At 41.0% G+C, this 19,184-nt stretch overlaps 1 protein-coding gene across 1 annotated transcript in view; it reads right to left on the bottom strand.

The window, feature by feature from the left end:
* The window catches only part of REPS2 (RALBP1 associated Eps domain containing 2), a 96,749-nt gene extending 77,829 nt beyond the window's left edge, over positions 1–18,920 (bottom strand). Inside the window, exon 1 of the mRNA XM_034074469.1 lies at positions 18,690–18,920. Coding sequence (XP_033930360.1) covers positions 18,690–18,920 — 231 coding nt within the window. The remainder of the gene's footprint in view (positions 1–18,689) is intronic.
* Positions 18,921–19,184: the final 264 nt, after the last annotated feature.

Below are 19,184 nucleotides of genomic sequence, written 5' to 3'. Positions count from 1 at the left end.
CAAACAGGAGTTTTGTCTGTTTTCAACTTCTTTGCCATGCTAACTTTCTAAGAAAATTGTTCTACAACACATGTACAAAGCATATTCAGGCTCTAGAAACAACAATAGCTTCAAGCAGAAAAAAATCTCAATGCTTCTACCCAGAGCACTTTTTCTTCTGTAAGCAAACCACTGCATACATACTTGCTAACATTACCCATTTGAAAGACTCAGATTTTATTGAAAATTTTACATGAAGGTAAAATCATTTTTAAAATAATCTGTGCTATTATGTTAGTTCTGGATTAAAACAACTTGCCTGCTCCAACAAGACAATTAAATATAGCCTTGTGCATTATACAGTTAAAAAAAAAAAAAAACAAACAAAAAAAAACCCCACAAAACAAAACAAGAAAAAGAAGAATTTCTAATTCTCTGAAAAGTTTCTGGTGAGTACAAAGTCTTGAAGTACTGAGGACAGAGGGAGCCTTTTCTCAACATGTATCATAGAATCACAGTATAGTTTGGGTTGGAAAGGACCATAATATCACCTACTTCCAAACCCCCTGCCACGGCCAGGGACACCTTCCACTAGACCAGGATGCATGGCAGATACACTGCATAAACTCACTACAACTTCAAAACCACATTTACGATTGATGTCACAAATAATTCTAAATCGCTGCATGGTATGTACCTTACCAGCTCAAAAGAGGTATTTATTACTGACAGATAAAATATAGCTTTGAGAAACTGTATGCCTGTACATCCAGGTGATCTTTAGATACATACAAAACCAGGATGATTTTAATTCTGACTAATGATGACAAATTGTGCTACCTTTTTCTCACAAATAAACAGTGAGAAATATATCAATCTGCTGTTTACTTTTATCTTCCTATACAAACCACCGTGGAAAAAATGTGACAACTGCAAATGTTCCATTAAAAAGCAAAATCATGCAAAATACCATAAAAATAATATTAACACTTTGGGAAAAAACAATTAAAAAAATTGTTCAGAAAAATAACTCTGATTCTTTAAAATCGACCTGCCCTTTTAGAAACCTATTTGTTTACCTGTACTTTTCATTCTTCCAGATTCAGAATGTGGAAAACCCTTTGCTCACAACAAGTCATGCAAAAATGATCCAATTAAATACAGTTTATAACAAAATATTTGCATTTTGTACCTTTATTTTTAATGTCCCAATATTTGGGCACCATACCCTTGCGTCTCTTTGTTTTCAAATCCCTCAGAACTGCTTTCATAATAATAATTCACACAACACTGAAAATCTTTGGCACCATACTTCAATGTCAAAAGGAGTTCATTCAAACTGAAAAAATACAAAACCTTTTGTCCTTTTAAAAAAGAAATTTTAATGAGGTATATAACTGTCTTTATTGCGCATCAAGAGTACAAATTTAATTCACATTGCACAAGAATAACAGATTTCCAATTTTCCCAGCCTCCTAAAAAGACTGGAGGAATTAACTTAGTATTAACGTCAAAAATCTTGACACTCCCCAGCAGGAAACTGAATTTCTACAAAAACTTTGGGAAGGATTCGACTTGGATTCCTGCACAAGGTATTTACAGCCTCTTTAGGTCCAAATGTACAACACAGCCCACAGATGAGAGCACAGCATATAAAAAACAACACATTGAACAAGATGGCACCAAACAAAACTGTTGAGAAGTCCCAGAGGAGCAGAGTGGAAGGTATCAAAACACACAGTTCAAGAGTTTAACATTTTTTTCTAAGTCTCCTTATAAAGCATCCTCTAATGAAATAATTTTCACGGTAACTGCTGCTCTTCTATACATTTTGACAGGCATGTAAGATGGCAACCATCCAACCTATCTTACCACCATGAGCTTCATGTATGGTTTGTTTTTCAAGGAATGAATAAGAAACATTTCCTACTCAACAAGACATTTACTGTGAGTTCATTCCCTTAGAGAGGAACTAGGTTTGAGGGGGTTTTGTGGTTTTTTTTGTTGGTGGGTTTTTTTATTACACATTGGTGCCAGGATTTACAACAAAGGCCCTCCAGAAACTGGCCTCTGATAACAGGCCTTCTCTTCTGGTCCACAATCAAGGCTGGTTTCAAAGGCAAAAGCATACATGACCACAAATGGAAGACACTAGCAGTAGGAACAATCATCTTTTTAAAACGATAATTTTAAGGGAAAAAAAAAAAACAACAAAAAACAACAACAAAACACACACACACAAAAAAAACCAAACAAAAAAAAACCAAATCAGAAAAAACACAAAACCAAAAACCAATCCCAAACACTGGCAAGCACACTCCGCAGCACAGTCCGCCATTTTAATGCATCAGGAGGAACTCTAACTTCCAGCCTGCCTTTGTGGAAACTAAAATGGTTTTAAGAACATCAAAAATCTTCATGAATTCTTTAGATTCGCTCACTGGGATGAGGGGGTGGTTCTGAGGCAGGCAATGACCCCTGGGCACAATTCACTAATGGACAGTGAAGTTCCTGCAGTAAGTCAGTACATTTTGGCTGCCCTGGGGGCAGGAGCATCACCAGGGCACACAGCAGACCCATACTCAGGTGGCACAGCCCTGTCCATAGGGAGGGCCTCTCTTGGCATGACAGTTCCCCAGGGACCCTTGAAACTTACTGGCATGCCTCAGGCACAAGAGAGTCCCTGCTCAAAGCCCAAAGGATCTGAAGAATCATGCCCATATAGCTTTTATTCTTATGTCTGATGTGACCACTTGTACTGTTGTCTATCTTATTAGATAATGCTACCTCAAGATTCTTGAAGAAAAAATTTCTGTTTTCATTTTCCCCAAGACTTGTTGCAGAAATGTTCAAATGTGTAAATGACAGTTTGCAACACTGAACTAAAAGGAGGCACGATAACAGTTGGCTTGAAAAGGGAGAGGAATAATCTGTTCTTCATATGCTCTACAGACAGACCATAAACAAAAAACAACTTTCCTAAATCTTAAGGCATCTGAGGAGTACATTGCCTATAAAAGTTACAGAGTTATCATCGGGGATTAACAAATTTCTCAAGACTAACACAGAAACGGGATTTTGCTGCAGACAGGAGAGGGTGTCTAGCGATAGTCTGAGGTCCTTTCTTTCTATAGCTGTACATAATCCAGCCTCCTGTAAAGATAAGGCTGACCACACCAAACTCTCCCCAGTACTTTTCACAGCCCATTAGCTTTGGCGTCCATTTGGTTTGAAAGAAGGGCAGAGGTGTCAAGAGAGATGCATTTCCCAGACTCCGATTTTCATGGATCGTAGCAGAATTGCTGACACATCCATCACGTAGCTAGTCAGGGTACAGGTTGTTTCTGATCCAGTTAATGTTTATGCTGCCGCTGGGCATGAAAATTGCTATGCAGTGCTCATGCTGCCATTTGCCTTTTTGCTATGAAAAAGGCAATGTTCACGGCCAGGAGCAAGAGACGGAAGTCATCTCTGGGGCAACTCTTAGGACATGAGCCTCTGTACTGTAAGACAAAACAATGCCTCTGGGTTCCTATCTCAGCTGCTGTTTCATGAGAAAACTACAGAAACATCATTTCTTTTCAGTGGTATCAAACATCTACAAAAACTTCAGACATTCTTTTGGTGATTATTGTTGAGTGTTGTTTATATACATTTCACAGCTACAGGCTGGGCAGAGAAGAGATTCAGAGCAGCCCTGCGGAGAAGGACTTGGGGCTGTTGGTCAATGAGAAAATGAACATGAGCCAGCTTCAGTGTGCACTCACAGCCCAGAAAGCCAACCGTATCCTGGGCTGCATCAAAAGGAGCGTGACCAGCAGGTCAAAGGAGGTGATCCTGCCTCTCTACTCTGCTCTCGTGAGACCTCACTTGGAGTATTGTGTGCAGTTCTGGTGTCCTCAACAGAAAAAGGACATGGAACTGTTAGAACAAGTCCAGAGGAGGGCCGTGAGGAATCAGGGGACTGGAGCACCTCCCATATGAAGACAGGCTGAGAAAGTTGGGGCTGTTCAGCCTGGAGAAGAGAAGGCTGCGTGGAGAACTCATAGCAGCCTTCCAGTATCTGAAGGGGGCCTATAGGGATGCTGGGGAGGGACTCTTCATTACAGATTCATTACGGACTGTAGCAATAGAACAAGGGGAAATGGGTTCAAACTTAAACAGGGGAGATTTATGTTAGATACAAGGAAGAAGTCTTTACTATGAGAGTGGTGAGGCACTGGAACAGGCTGTCCAAGAAATCTGTGAATGCTCCATTCCTGGCGGTGTTCAAGGCCAGGTTGGACAGGCTCTGAGCAACTTGGTTTAGTGGAAGGTAACCCTGCCCATGGCAGGGGGGTTGGAACTAGACGATCTTAAGGGCCCTTTCAGCCTTAACCATTCTATGATTATCCTTCTTTTTACTACCTGTCACACCCTGAAAAGTAAAAATGAGAGGCAAAATCCCATCTCACTCTTACTGATGATCAAACCTCTGAAATGGTACATCTCCCCACCAGTTTCTCGTGCTGCAAGTAGCAGAGTCAATGACAAAGAGCAGAGAAATGTTCAGATCTAGCTGACTAGGGCTAGAGGGATGAAAGGTATATGGTCTGTTGCTCAATATCCTGCTTCTCAGCAGATGCTCAGCTATGGTGTTTTCAGCACATGCATGAAGTTCTCTCCACACTTGGCAAGCTGGTTAAACGTAAGTATACAGGACTTGCATCCTGTGAAATTATTTTGCATTCCAAATAGTCTTTCAAAAAAACCACATCACAAACATTTTGTATAGGTTAAGATCTCAAACACATTTCCACTGTCAAAAGGTACATGGTCAAGCAAAGTTTGGCTCATAATTAGGTAATGTTTTCCAAGGTTCAGTATTGGCAGAAATGCTTCTGCTATGAGATGAATGATGGAATTTGTTGTTTGTAAATTCCACTGGAAATAGTTGTGCAGTTTTTGTACAAGAAAGTATTCCCCTGCAATATTTATACTTAAACATTTCTGTAAGGAAATGTTTGAAAACAAGGCAAATTGTCCTTCCAAGTTGAGAAAAACAGACAGCAGAGACATAGTAAGAAATTAAGGGAAATCTATTGCCCATTTTTATTCATAGTAATAGCCACCAAAATTTTTAAAGTATACATAAAAACCTGTAAATACTTACTTTCAAAAGGTTACATGATCCTCTTAATTAAGAATTAAATAGATATAATTAATGAGATACATCTATGACAAGTATGTTTTGTTAGGACATAACCTCTCTGTAAAGGGGAATCAGGCAAGAGAACCTCCTGCACGTCAGTGCAGCAACAGAAGTTCCTGCACCACAAACAGCGAAACTTCCTGAAAACACTGCTGAATGATTTAAACTTGTTAAACGTGGCTGAAGAAAATAATGCATCCTTTCACAAACACATGAGGAATGAGCAAATAGGAATGAAGTTGGGTACTTAATTTACAAGCAGCTATCAGTTGTGACATGCTGAGATGCCACACTGTGTGCGAGGGGGTTGCCTGCTGCTTATGCCAAGTATAATCCACCACTGAGATGAGACATCACAGGGAACATGAACCTAAGTATAACTAAGGCAAAAAAAAGGAATGGGCATGTCCTCTCCAGCTCCCAGACAGACACCAGTCACAAAGTCTGGAAACACTAAGAGAAAGTACTGGCACTAAAGGAGCAAAAATAGCACGGGCACATTGCCTTCAGCTTCCCAGGGAGTTAGAGGGAATTTATAGGACAGAAAGCCCAGCAGTGATCATACAATCACAGAATAGTTTGGGTTGGAAGGGACCTTAAAGGTCATCTGGTCCAACCCCCCTGCCATGAGCAGGGACATCTTCAGTGAGACCAGGTTGCTCAGAACCACATCCAGCCTGGCCTTGAATGTCTCTGGGGATGGTGCATCCACCAGCTCTCTGGGCAACCTGTGCCCGTGTTTTCCCAGTCTCATGAACTTCACAGTTGCGTATTGACCATTTGGCAGCACTCTGCAGTTTGTAATCAGTGTCATATTTTGTGCCTCTGCGCAAGTGTTTCACACCACATCCAAGGCAGAAAATACACTTTGGAAGTAATACAGAGATGCATCAAATCTGGGCTGCATGAGGCAAATTCTTAGAGAACTACAGTAAACCTCTCAATGGCAATGGCATATTTACTAGCCATATGAATAAGAATCTATCTCCAATGCATCAGTGCCAAAGTACTTGCATTTTTCTTAATGCGAAAAAACTAAAGAAACCAAAGGGGCAATAGGATTCTGCTGTAGTTTCAAGGACATTTCCTCACAGTAATCCATTTTTGCAAGATATATAATTATAAAAAAAAAAAAAGCCCTAAGTAAAGCTGACAAAAAGAGCAAGAACACATCCCTTCCGTTTCTCTTCCCACTATTTATTTATTTCCTGGCAGATGCAGAGAAGTGCTGAACCAGCAGCTCTCTTGGCTGGTGGAAGTCACCAGCTGGAAGCAAAGGAAACAAAGAGCAGCGCAGGTGGAGCCGCGTGGGAAGAGATGGGGGATGCAAACAGGGGCACAGAAATAGCGCCATTGAGCAGATATGGAGAGACTCCCCTTCCTCTCCACTCACTACCACAGTAACATTTAAAATGCTACTATTCTATAGTCATCTTCTATCTCCTGCCCACACCACTATTTAGAATCACAGAATTATTTAGGTTGGAAAAGACCCTCAAGATCATATCATTTACCTAGCACTGCCAAGACCCCCACTAAACCATGTTCTTAAGTGCCACATCTACATGTCTGTTGAATACCTTCAGGGATGGCAACTCCATCACTTCCCTGAGCAGCAGAACTGACAAATCCCAACCTTCTCTGGACCTCTAACTTCAAGTGACACTCCTCTACTGATTTTTTAATGTTTAACAAGGGCTGAGCACACCCGGGGACTTTTTTCTCAGCAGGAAAATTAACAGGGCTGTCCTTTACCAAATAACTTGGGTCCTTCATACAACTCTCATGAACTTTTCAGTTTCTCAATTTTCTTGAAATTTTGGTGAAACAGTTAAATTCAGTGTTATTACTGGGCTGAATTAATGGCATCATTGCACAAGCTTCATTTCTTTTGAAAACCAGGCCAAAAAGAACCCAAACCATAACATGGGAAATTGGCAAATTTTAGATTACATTATGAAAGATGATGTGGAATAAGCAGTATCAAAGGAGATCACGTCTTTTTTGTGCTCATTTTTTATCTGAAACCACATGGCTATGTAGGAAATGGCAAGACTTCTCAGGAATATAAGCTCATGTTTAGCCATATAAAAGACCGTTAGTTGGCTGGTCATTCTCAGCAGATGAAAGTTTGTGTTGCATAAAGAGCAGGGTGACAGGTTAAGAAAGCCCCTAATAGAGAACCAGAGGAAGAATGTCTTCCCTGTAGAGTATGTTACACATTCAGAAACTCAAATGTGTCTCCAGCCATTTGACCATGCTAATGACCAGGTTAATCAGACTGATGGATGTTCACACAAGGATATAACTAGCTTTCATATTCTGCTTGCAAACTGCATAATAAATGAGCTACTACTGCCATGGAGGGGTATACTTAGCATTCCTATTGCAAATGAGTCCTTCTAACATTACATTTGTAGCAGTTCTCCCAGACAGGCCACAAGAAAAGGCTAAGACAACAGAGTGAAGCATATCATAATAATGTATTAAAAGCACAGACAGGCAAACTTAGAACAGAAACATCAGCAGCAAATAAACATTTTGTATTTCAAGGGTACCCAAGTGTCATTTCAGGTTAAAATTTTTTTAAGTATTAAGTTTGGGAAATGGTTCACTATGTTAATGCGTATTAGCTTATGATCCAAATTCACCTTTCCTTGGAACTACACAACTCCAGTACACTCTGTTGTTACAAAACTATAGCCCTTACATCATCTTACAGCAATGGTGAACTGGTTTTGAAGTTGCTTAATGACCTTCTACAAATTAAAACTGCTGTACAATGTTGCTTGCAAGACACGTTGTCTTGCAGTAGCCACCAGTGTGCAAAGCAAAATTTCAAGTATTTAGAACTGGCTCAAATTATCCTACTGCTCCAAACTAAGTTCTTCTCTGTGCTCTGCAGTGTCACATACAAACCACAGCACTCAACTAGACAGTGCTGTGGAAACTGTAGAAACACTGTTGTGGGAAAATTACAGTTTCACCATAGGACAGTCCTGCAACTATGTATTACCAAAATTTTCCATCTGGAAAGGAATCAGGAACACAGAAAACTAGATAGCACTATTCATCCACTTCTTTAAATGTACTTCACATCTACAGCCTCTGACACATTGCTCCCCTCTGTTTTCACTAAAATACGCAACACTCATTTTGAAACTTAACTTACCCTGAGTGACCCAGTTATTAGAAGTATTACCCAAGTATTACTGGCCTGTCTCAGTATTAATTTGGTTGTTACTAAGACTGGCACTTAGATTTTGCAAATAATTTAAACTGTACAGTGGGGGGAAAAGGTAAGAGAAGATTCACCAACCTATCCTCTACTTTTTGCACTTTTGGATGTTTCCCCTACTCAGAGTATCTGACCTTAAGATGTGTCCTTCAGTATCTGAACAGAAGACCATCAGTCCAATCCCAGCGTGCCTTATTTTATTGCAGGGCTTAAATTTAGTAGTTGTACTAAAATAAAGTGCCTTGGTAAACTTAATGCTTTACCTCTTGCACACTCCCCCTGCAATCAAATATATGCATGGCAAATAACGCAGTCTAAAAACAGCTAATAAGTATTTCCAAAGGAAAAAATATTCCTTTGGAAAATATCCTAATCAAGGACAGCCCTGATTTAGATTAGATCAAATAAAAGATATAATTACTGTAATATAGCTTGAGGGGAGGGGCAGCAGAGAGAAAAGGAAAATAAAGGGACTGATAACATGATGTAAATAGCATTAAGAATGATCTTCCTGCTGACATCAGCACTGCCCAGTGCTGCCCTTTCTTGCCCTGAAAGAGTACTTGCTTTGGCCAGTGAACCCAGGACCTGCCACTCTATGAGGGGCCAAGTGCTGTAACATCATCACCCCCTGGCTCCCCATCCTGGTTCTTTTCTCTCACAATGCTCAAAACATGTTTTGAGAGGCATGACTTCACAGTATTATTTTATAAGTATCTCTGGAATAGCAACTTAGTGCTGTTTTTTAAAAAAGTCCATAGTTAAGCAAGTATAGCAATAGGTTACAAGTGCAAAAAAAACCCAAACATACTAATTGTTGTATGTACACCTCCATCACATACCACATGTAGAAAACAGAAGGCTGAGATTCTCGATTTCTAACTTCAGTAGCATCTCACGGTAAGTTCAACCTAAAAACCAGATGAGATTTGGGGTCTGTAGCTTTGTGGGGGGTTTTTTGTTTGTTTGTTTGGTTTTTGTTTGTTTTGGGGTTGTTGCTATTGACAGGCCTTTCATAAGACCACTCAAGGACTCTGTAGGAAGCTTTAGGCACGAGCATAATTTTAAAGCTTACATTATCCCTTTTTAAAGGTTACTAGGTTCTAGCCTGTTTCACCTTCTGTCTGCAGCAGATATTTGTATTTATAACCTGCTCATCACCATGCTATCTAAAGCACCTAATAAAAAACAGAGCTTCCTGGTTCCTGTCTTTTATTACTCAACAATAGAGAATGGCAGTTAACATATTTATTTTTGCCTTCTGATCTTCTCCCAAACCAGATATCTCCCAATACACACACTGGCCAACCCCTTTGAGCTTATGCTCCAATCTGTTTTACAGCCACTGCTTGTAATGAGATTCACTAGTGCCCTGTTTCTACTACCTCCCAGCTCCCTCATCCTCTTGCAAGGTTCTTTACGCTTCCTACCAGCTCAGTAAGAGATCCCATGTAAGCACCAGAAGCACAAAAAGCTACAGAGAGGCATGAATGTCACAGTTACCAAACTCAGAAAGGAACCCAGCCAGTAACCTTGAAGTCAGCTCACAATAACCTACAGTAACATACTATTGCTTGGGAATAGCCTTGTTTCAGTTTCTCCCTCTTATTCTGTTTAAGAAAGAAATGACTGTATTCTGTGTCCAAAGGAAAATTTCCAGGACCCCTTTTTACCATTAATACTAAATTCAAAATTTACAGAAGAGAACAGACAGCCAGGACATATGGCACATGTCCACAATGCTAAATAAAAGACTTCTAGCAGCTACAATTATCTAGGTCTTCCACAACTTCTAACAGTGATAGAAAAAAAAAACACCCTCATTCTTCAGAGGTTTAAACATTTGCTTCTCAATTCTCAGAACGAGGATCAATTATAGACAACTGTGCATGGTGGACCTGACACTTGGTGTCTCCCAGTCCTCATTCTGAAAATAGTGGCAGAAAGTACTTCAAATTGCTAAAAATGACAGGAGACAGTATCCAAGAAGGGACGAACACCATACACAAAGTCTGACAAATCCAGCTAGATGGCAGCCACCAGATCTAATCTTGATCTAGACTAACTGAAAATACTGCAAAATCTTGAGTTTCTTCCGGGGGGGGGGAGAGAGGGGGGGGGGAACAAACCCATGACACACCATAAAATTACCACCATTTCACCCAACATGCTTGCACCTTATGCGCTGAAATGTGTCATACAGCCAGTGAGAACCTACTTGCTTGCATCTAAACCAAGTGCTTGTCCTCAATTCAGCTAAAAAGCACAAGACTTCAAAGAAGCAACATCAGACAGTCAAAACTAACATCATCTCCACTGCCCATGCACAGTATGTCAGCATGGTATAGCACATTTTATATCACAATTTATATTTGCGTTTCTGTCTGTACATACTAAAGGAAAAGCAGTCTATAGCTATCAAAACAAAGTTGTTCCCAAAGACAGCAATTATTCAGAGGTGGGAAAGAAAAATAAATAAACAAAACCACACATAAATCACACTATTGAGTTCATTATGCCTCCCTTCACATTTATTTTTGGTTTTGGCACTTGAAACCTCAGAGTACATCACCTTTTACTGCTCCACTGCTGTTACCATTGGTAACAAAATAATTCTGACTGTATCTGTTAGCCCATAGCAATCATCCTGTTTTGCAAACGATTAGACACATTGTTTTACTCTGAAAGACCATCATCTTGGCTTCCATAGGACATTGCTGTGTAAATTATGCCAAAAGTAAATAACGCATGAAACATGAAACTTTACCTATGCCAAAGCTGATCTAACGTTTCTTGGTGTGGAAAGCGAGACTTTAAGATGAATAAATGATTTTTTAAAAAGTAAATTCATTTGAAAGGCTCATGCCAAAAAACACTTGAATTTTATAATAATAATAGTAATTATAAAGTAATGCTACAGACATTTGCTATTGAAAGTAGAATTCAGTTTATGACTCATACTGCAGTGAGCAAGCAGACACCATAGATTATGTTCAGACATCTTAAATTCAAGCTCAGCCAAGTGTTTACCATTAGCCGACTCTAAATTTTCAGTGCCACTAAGCCAGTGGAAATTACAAAGTCTAAATCCAATGTTTCAAGTATGGCCCTGCTCAAAGGAGTAGCTCCCCACCACCTCCTGTCAGAAAGGAAGACCTACTGAGGTACACATTCAGACTGCAGGATTATGTAGATATGAGGGTAGGATACTAGAAGAACTATTTGCAGCTTTTCTGGATGGGGTATTACTGCTCAGGGGAGTTAAAACCCCACAGAGATAAAAAATAAAGCAGCAGAAAAAAAACCCACTGAAGATGTGCTTTGGTAGTCAGGCTACCTAAAGTTTCTCAAGACCTTGCTGGGGATTTATTAAGACATTTGTTAATAATGCTGCTGTAAGCAGGGCACTGCTGTTGCTCTTCTCAGTAATTTTGGTTTGTTAGAAAGGCCACTGAATAACTCTCCCAGGTCTAAGAGACTATTTAACAGGCAGCACGTAACCATAGGATAGTGTTAAGCAGACCTAGTCCCAACAGGAGAGCACCTACTACACACCACAGGCATGCTCTGCATAGGGCACCACTTGTCAGAGACCGCTTCTTCAATACTCCTCTCCAAATGTACCATATAGTCTAAAACAGCTGCCAGCACAAAGCAATCCAACCTTAATGTCTGCAAGGCAGATCCATGGGAGAAATAAACATTATTAAATAAACTATTTAAACCATTATTTAAGTCCAAAGATAGAAGACCCTAATTTCCTGTTTTCTAGATTAAGCTCTGTCTCATCAGTTGAATCATTAAAGGTCATCATTAAAAAAAATTATTTTTTTTAAATATATATGGTAACATTTTTCTTTTTGCCAGCAAATAATACTTTAAAACACATTTAAGCAACTAGACATTTTAAATTTTATTCTGTATGAATTTTGCTCCATTATCAGCTCTAATAAGATATACGCCTACTTATGTAAGTACATGTGATACACACAAAGTTACATTTGGAGGAAAACTGGAATTCATTTAAAAATACACAGACCATCTACATCTGCTAGGAAACAAAAACCACACATTTCTTATGTATACAAACATCTCAAAATTTATAAAAAGATGCTCTGTCTATTAAACAGACTGGTAAATAAACTAAGTGTATTTTGCAACTAGTGATTTAGCTGATTATTTCTGGTCACTGTGTCCTACAAGATGACAACTGCTGGCTCTCCTCCCACCACATCCTTCCACCTCATCATTGTGTCTAAACTGCAGTGGGGAGAAAAAGAGAAAAAAAAGAGAAAAAAAAAAGCCACAAAAGAAAACAGTTCTTTCCAACAGAGGGCTCAGTTTTATGCAGTGGTCACTAAATAATGCTCCTTAACACACTGGGAAAAGAAAATATTCCCTTTGTTCAGGAAGAGAGGATTTCTATTTGTCCACAGTTGGCTTTCTACTCCAGCAACTTCTTCTAGTTATTTATCCACTAACTCAGCTGTTCAATGGTTTGACTGTCTTCAAAAGTTGCTCATTAATTTTTCATTTTACCATACTGTTGGTGTGTTTAGATATTAATACATCAAAGTCTTGCTTTACAAATACTGTATCAAATGTCTCTCATGATTCATGATATTTTAAATTTAAATAGATTATTTATCCTGATTCCTTGTCACAGAAATGCTCGTTCCCTCCTTCATGAATGTATCTTGGCTAAATTTTTCAGCTCAAATGAATTCATGTTCTCATAGTTTATACCAATGCTCCTTTGTGGCAGGTGTTTGTGGTAGATATCTGTGCCAGATTCACCCACTGAAACAGGTGAATCGTACATTTAACATCTCCTTTGCAAAACAGATTGTGAACAACATCAATCTGTATATAAACATCACGATATTGACAGCATATTGCTTTAGATACATGCATAAATAAAAAAGATTATTCTCAGCTGTTTGCTGAACCCACTGCATGTATGCAAGTACTGTGACAAAAACAATTATTTTTAAAAAATAGTAATAAAAACATTCATCATCATCCCAGCTTCATACTGCAGCAAATTCTTATGGCAAAAGTTACTGGGCTTCATCCAGTCTTTTTCCTCTTGAGCTATTTTAAATCACTGGCATAGCAAAGCATTATTTTATTGGAAGATAATTAATTCATGCTTAGTTGTTGTGAGTGTTAATTACTGAAGGCTGCAGGCCCTGAGCAGGCTAATTCTGACCACCCCACTGAATGCCTGTGAAAAGCAGGCCTAGGAGTTTCTGGTTTTACAGTGTGATTTGAAACACCTTTTATTTATTTATTTTAATAGACAATATCACTGTAATTTTTAACTCTGTATTTTGCATGTTCCTACTTACATAAACACAAATTTTATTGTGACTCTAGAACAGCAATGACAGTTTGGGGGATTGTGGCCAGAAGTACTGATATGATGATACTGAAATGTCAGTTTTCCTTTCCTTTTCTCTCCTGAGGTACAACAGCGTGAATTTTATCTTCTATAAGGTAGCCAGACTTTCCTCACTCAAAAAGCTCCCATTTTAACTGTCACAGTTCTTGCTCTTTTCTGCCTGGTTGAGGCAGACAGTTAATACCAATCCAGCTATTATGCAGGTAATAATTTATGCTTACAGAATTAAAAATTAAAAAGCATAGATAAGCCAACCCTTAGTGGCATTTTTCCAAAAAAAAAAAAAAACTTAGCAATTTTTTTTTTTTTTAATCTAGTCACACTCTGCTTTTTTGAACACGAAGATACAATGTAGAGTTGTAACTATAGAGACAAGTCATGATAAACACAAATTAACTCACAAAGACAAGATCGCTGGTCTGTGTTCCCTATTCACACAGAGCTGGAAGGAGAGTCTCAGCAAAAAAAAAAAAAAAACAACCAAAAACGCAGCATTTGTGCAGCTCCAGCATCATACAATTAGTATTTATCACCCTCAGAGCTCAAAACAACAGTGTGTTCATTTGCAGAGGAAAGAAAGCAGTTTTGGGTCTCTGTGCTGATACGGCACAAGTCTGCATATCAGAATAAAGTTTATAAAACCGGGAATTAAAGATACCATCAAACAACCAAGTGAGAGTAAGCCAGAAACTAATAAAAAAAGACAAGCATTTTAGTGTAAATCTTGAGTCCAATCCTGCTCTCTAATTTCTTAAGGCAGTATCTCCAGAGACAGCAGTAATACCAACAAACAGTAAAACTAGTACAAGGTAGCTCTCATTTTCTGATCAGTGCTCAAAGACCCTATAAAGCACTCTTTTATCTGAAATCCATGCAGACATCAGTACCATTTGTACTTGGCACCCATAGCAAAAGCACTTTGGGGTCCTGGACTCGAGGAGCAAAGGCTGTACTCAAAATGGGGTCACAAATTGATTGCCCAAAGTGTGACAAGGCAAACTAGCCATCATCAACACCTGCGGCACAGCAGTTCATGTATTGACATACCAATACGCACAGGGAGCATAATCCAACTGATTCCTCCAAGGAAAAGACCAGAAACCCCAGGGAGGGTTTACCCTTATGGGCATGCAAACCTGTTGTTGTCATCTACTGATAGCCATCAGTAGTGTCTCCTGCCCAGAGATGCAGCTACTTCTCCCTTCTTACTTCTACTGCTAGAACACCTCTGCCAGCCTTCTCCCCTCACAAGCAATATTACTGGTACTGATCTATGTAACAGAGTATACTGTGACATTGTCTTTACCTCAGCAATATTTCTGTGGCTCTGGCAAATTCAAGACATTCATTTTTGGGGGATTTTTCTTCAGGTTTTTTCCCCTTTTTTAGGGGCCAAACCATAAGGAGCACCATCTTCATACTCAACCAACATGGGTAAATATAAATCCAGCTGACGCTGATGAGTTTTTTCTATTTCTGACAGTTTACATAACCTCATGGCACATGACTAATTTGCTCCTTCCTTTTTTGCCTTAAATATTGTTAAAAATAAATAAAACCAAAACTAAAACCAATCCTAGCATAGATGTTTCAGATCTGCCTATAAGAGATTATAGGCATTTTACAGAGTTACTTTAAAAGCCCCTGAAGATGAAAGGTGAAAGATCTGCCACAGGCTTTGTGCAAGTCTAAATAAAATCTTAATGGTTCTGCCCTTAACCACACTATATGTCTAGTCGAAGACTTTCAGCACACGGGGAAGGTATGATTACACAGTCTGCAAAACCCATGCTGTCCTGCCCCTGTCATGCCCTTCTCCACCCTGCAAAGTGTCTGACATTTTTAATTTTAGTGCTAATTTCATCTGTTTTTCCAAAACTGAAATAACTCTTGACAAGTTCATGCTTTGATCCCATCAGGAAAGTTAAATAGGTACAATTTCTGCTGTACCCTACTGTCCAGCATAATAGCTGGTTTTAATGAGCCTGGGTGTAATGAATCTGTGTTCAATCACTTCATTCTTAGCAAGACCCAGGACTCTCGGGTACACACCATCTGCTCCTACTGACCTGTCTGCAGCCTGGAATTTTTCCATTTATTCCAGCATTTCCGTTTCTGGCACATGCTCTGACATTCCCTACCTGCTCACTGTTACATAGTCTTTTTCACCTAAATAGCCTCTTGGATGAGCTAAACTAACCTTTAAACCAATCAAAACCCTTGCCTGCTTGCTGTCTGGGAGCATGCATCCATGTTTTTTCCCCATAGGAATTGACATATTGAACAGCAGTACCCCAGCCAAGACGCACCCACGTGATTTCTGTCTAGAAGGCAAACTCTGCCATTACCATTAACAAAGATGGAAGATTTCCCATGATGGTTATGAGCATCAGGCCATAAGAAAAGGCTCATTCTTTCTTACAGATTTATTCCACTTCTTACACAAGTATAAATTCAAGTCCAGTGGCACTAAATCCTATTTCTAGGAGCACACTGACCTGTAAAATTGTTTCTCAATTAATACCTTGAGAATAAAAAGCTGTAAACTGCATATTGCTTATTAACGGTCCACAGCAGCTCCTTGTTATAGCCCAGACAAGAACCAAGGAATGGCGCAAAGCACCTTCTGGACTGTGCAGACTCTGCTTAGTAGAAATCCAGAACCGGTTTCCAGTCCAAATCTCACCCTTTGCTGACAAAGCAAAATTCAGCATGACCATTTCTCAGCTAGGATGCTTCTATAGCACCAATCAGGACACACGAGGATTTAAAAAGCATTTAAAAAGGCAAAAAACTTCCATGGTTAACAATTATTTCAATATCTTAACCCACACAAGCTGCCTCTGCCTAAAATGGGTGTTCCCTGTAATAAGCAGAAAACATCTACCATGTACCTCTGTGCCTGGTTCCCATAACTGTTAGAATGGTGGGGTTCTTTAAACAGAAACTATTAGACTGCATTTTCAAAGGATTATAAAAAACAAAATATCAACAAATATCTCAAACAACTCTGTGGGGGTTTCTCCCTATATAAACATCCACATTTCCCTTTTTCTTCCCCCAATACATTATGTTAATTCTTTCTTACTTAAATTCCATTAAATATTAGTGAGAACACCTGACAGTAGTAGATTCTGAGGACAGACACTGTAGCCATAGAGCAGAAAGCCTGTGATTAATGCCATATAAACAAGAGGGGGAGGGCACTAAGAAGGAAGACAAACATCCCCAGATCCCACTGGCCTTATTTTCTGAATATTCCTAAAGCCAATTACAGGGCTATTTTCCAGTAACATTCTCCTCATAGCATAAATGTACCTGGAAAAACAGTAAAAGCCAACAGAAGCATTAAAGAAAACCCCAAAATTCTCAGGCTTAATTCACACATTACTATAAAATGACCCCCAAAACATATTATAATAATATGATAATAAATTTCACTTAAATTGTAAGATAAGGAAGTGCAAAGCAAAAATAAGAGATTTTTTTTCCATACTTCATTGGAAAACAAAATTAGTAATACCAAAGTCACACAAATTGACTAATAAGTCTTTAACAAGTTTCTTAAATATACCTTCTTAGTTGAAATTAAATGCCCTCTTCTTCCTTTTTGCAAAAGACCAACTCCTGGTGCTAGGTCTGCGTGAAAATGTAGGTGAATGGGGCTGTGAAAGTACAAGACCATGTCCCCAGTGCAGCTTAAAATGAAGTAGTACTACAGTACTTGGTAACATTTTTGATTTTACAGACCTGGTAAGCAACGCAAGTAGGAGAGGGAAAACACCCTTGAAATATCATAATTGTTGTTCATAATCACCTGTATAATGTGAATTTATATAAGTCATTACGAGATGACCCGATAGCTACCAGGAAAGCAGGAGAGGAGATTGGTACCCTCAGGCAGTACCCAGGTAGAAGTATATTTCAGCTCAATTTCAGTGTAACTCTTTTCTGCTTGATAAATAAAGAGCTCCTGAAGAACAGAATTCCTGTAAGCAAAACTTCAGAAAAGCAGGAATACCCTACCTCTGTTTAGTTTATTGTTAGAAGTATTATGCAGCTATGGTGCGTTAGTCAAATCATTAAACCACAGGTGGGGAATACCGCAAGTCCGGCTTGCGGTTTATCCCTGTCACTGGAAACTGGATGACACAAGCCTTCGTGCCCGCCGACTGAGCTTCTCCTCACAGTTACGGAGGATTGCGTCTCCCTACCACTGCTGGGGACCACTTCTGGGCCCCTGCTGCCCTGACGGCATGAGACCCTCTTACTTCAAACCTAAATCTATTTGCTCTCAAGAACAGGCATATAAACACTGCAACATCATTTCACCTACAGCATTTCTGTCACTTCAACACCACTTGAAGAAGAGTACCAGTAGTAAGGCAGGAACTGGACACACCACATGTCCTTTACAGCTCTGCGAACACAGCTGCCTCTGTGTGAGATTCGGGAGCCCGGCTGAAGAAAGCCGTGCCATCACCGACCCTGCCCGCACACCGCGCTTCGCACAGGCTGCGCGGAACCCCGCGCCGCGGCACGGACACCAACACCCGGGAGGAGGCAAAGGAACGCGGCTGCAGAACACCAGCAGCACGGAGAGCCTGCCTGACAAGACAGCGGGCACGAAGCAGCCCCATCGCCACCGTCCGCGCCGCCGCGCTGAGAGGACGTGCCCCGCTCCCGCAGCGCTCTGCTCCGCGCCCGCACCCACCGCCGCCGACAGAGCCCCGCAGAGGCACAGGGGGCACCGCACAGACCCTAACTTTCGAGCAGAGGCAGCGCCTCTCCCGCAGGACTGAAGGAGCGGGTCCGCTCCATTTCACCCCTCCCCGCACCCCGCAAGTTCGGGGCGAGCCGGCCGCCCCCCGACCCACCTGGTGCAGCGTGTCCGGGGGCAGCTGCGAGGCCCGGAACAGCTCTCCCACACTGCTGCCCCCGGCGGCCACCTCGGGGGGCGGGCAGCACCGCGAGAAGAGCTCGGAGTAGCGCTGCTGCTCGCTCTCGCTCAGCGGCAGGAGCAGACCCCCGGTGCCAGCGGTAGCTGTGGTGCTGGTAGTGGCGGCGGCAGCAGCAGCAGCAGGGCCCCCCGCTGGCCCCTGCTCCATGGCGGGGCGGTGCACGCAGAGCCGCGCGGCGGGGCAGCGGGGGGAACGGGGCGGGAGGTGTGGCGGGAGGGAGGCGGTGCCGCGCTGCGGCGGGGAAGGTGGAGCCCCCGCCCCCCGCCGGTGAGCGCCTCGCAATGCCCCAGCTCCGCCGTGCTCCAACCCTCGCCGCCGGCCCCGCCTCGGCCGCAGCTCCGCCCCGCACCCAGCGGCCCTGCCTGCGGACCCCGGCGGCCCGAGTCCCGCATGGCTCCGCTGCGGTCACCC

Source organism: Melopsittacus undulatus, chromosome 2 (genome assembly GCF_012275295.1).
Source record: "Melopsittacus undulatus isolate bMelUnd1 chromosome 2, bMelUnd1.mat.Z, whole genome shotgun sequence".
Taxonomy (NCBI): domain Eukaryota; kingdom Metazoa; phylum Chordata; class Aves; order Psittaciformes; family Psittaculidae; genus Melopsittacus; species Melopsittacus undulatus.
The sequence above is the reverse complement of the archived record's forward strand: the minus strand, read 5'-3'. Positions and strand labels throughout refer to the sequence as shown.